The sequence below is a fragment of the Acanthisitta chloris genome, unplaced genomic scaffold (assembly GCF_000695815.1).
Source record: "Acanthisitta chloris isolate BGI_N310 unplaced genomic scaffold, ASM69581v1 scaffold29277, whole genome shotgun sequence".
NCBI classification, from domain to species: Eukaryota; Metazoa; Chordata; class Aves; order Passeriformes; family Acanthisittidae; genus Acanthisitta; species Acanthisitta chloris.
The window spans coordinates 16,980-17,288 of NW_008681522.1; the positions used below are offsets into that span (position 1 = coordinate 16,980).

Below are 309 nucleotides of genomic sequence, written 5' to 3' on the forward strand. Positions count from 1 at the left end.
GTGCACCCCCTTTGAGACCCTCCAGCGCCCGCTCCCATTGCCCGAATTCCCTTCCTCCTCCTCCTCCTCCTCGTCCAGGGCCCCCACGAGGCTCCGCATGTCCCCGGAGGTTCCCCGGTGCAGGTACTGCGCGGCTTTGCGCCCGCTGTAGTCTCGGATGTCCACATCGGCGTCGTAGGCTCCCACGAGCAGCTTGACCACCTCCGCGTGGCCGTGATGTGCAGCGCGGTGTGCCCACCGCTGGTGCGGGCGTTGATGTCCACGGGTAACTGGTGCCGCTGGGCGAAGTTGACCAGCGTGGCCAGCAGC

The 309-nt window shown here is 68.0% G+C and overlaps 1 protein-coding gene across 1 annotated transcript in view; it reads right to left on the reverse strand.

Moving 5' to 3' along the window:
• SOWAHC (sosondowah ankyrin repeat domain family member C) overlaps positions 1–305 on the reverse strand; it is a gene marked incomplete at its 5' end in the record, with an annotated part of 587 nt that extends 282 nt beyond the window's left edge. Inside the window, 2 exon segments of the mRNA XM_009078140.1 lie at positions 7–218; positions 221–305. Of these exon segments, the coding sequence (XP_009076388.1) occupies positions 7–218; positions 221–305 (297 nt within the window).
• Positions 306–309: the final 4 nt, after the last annotated feature.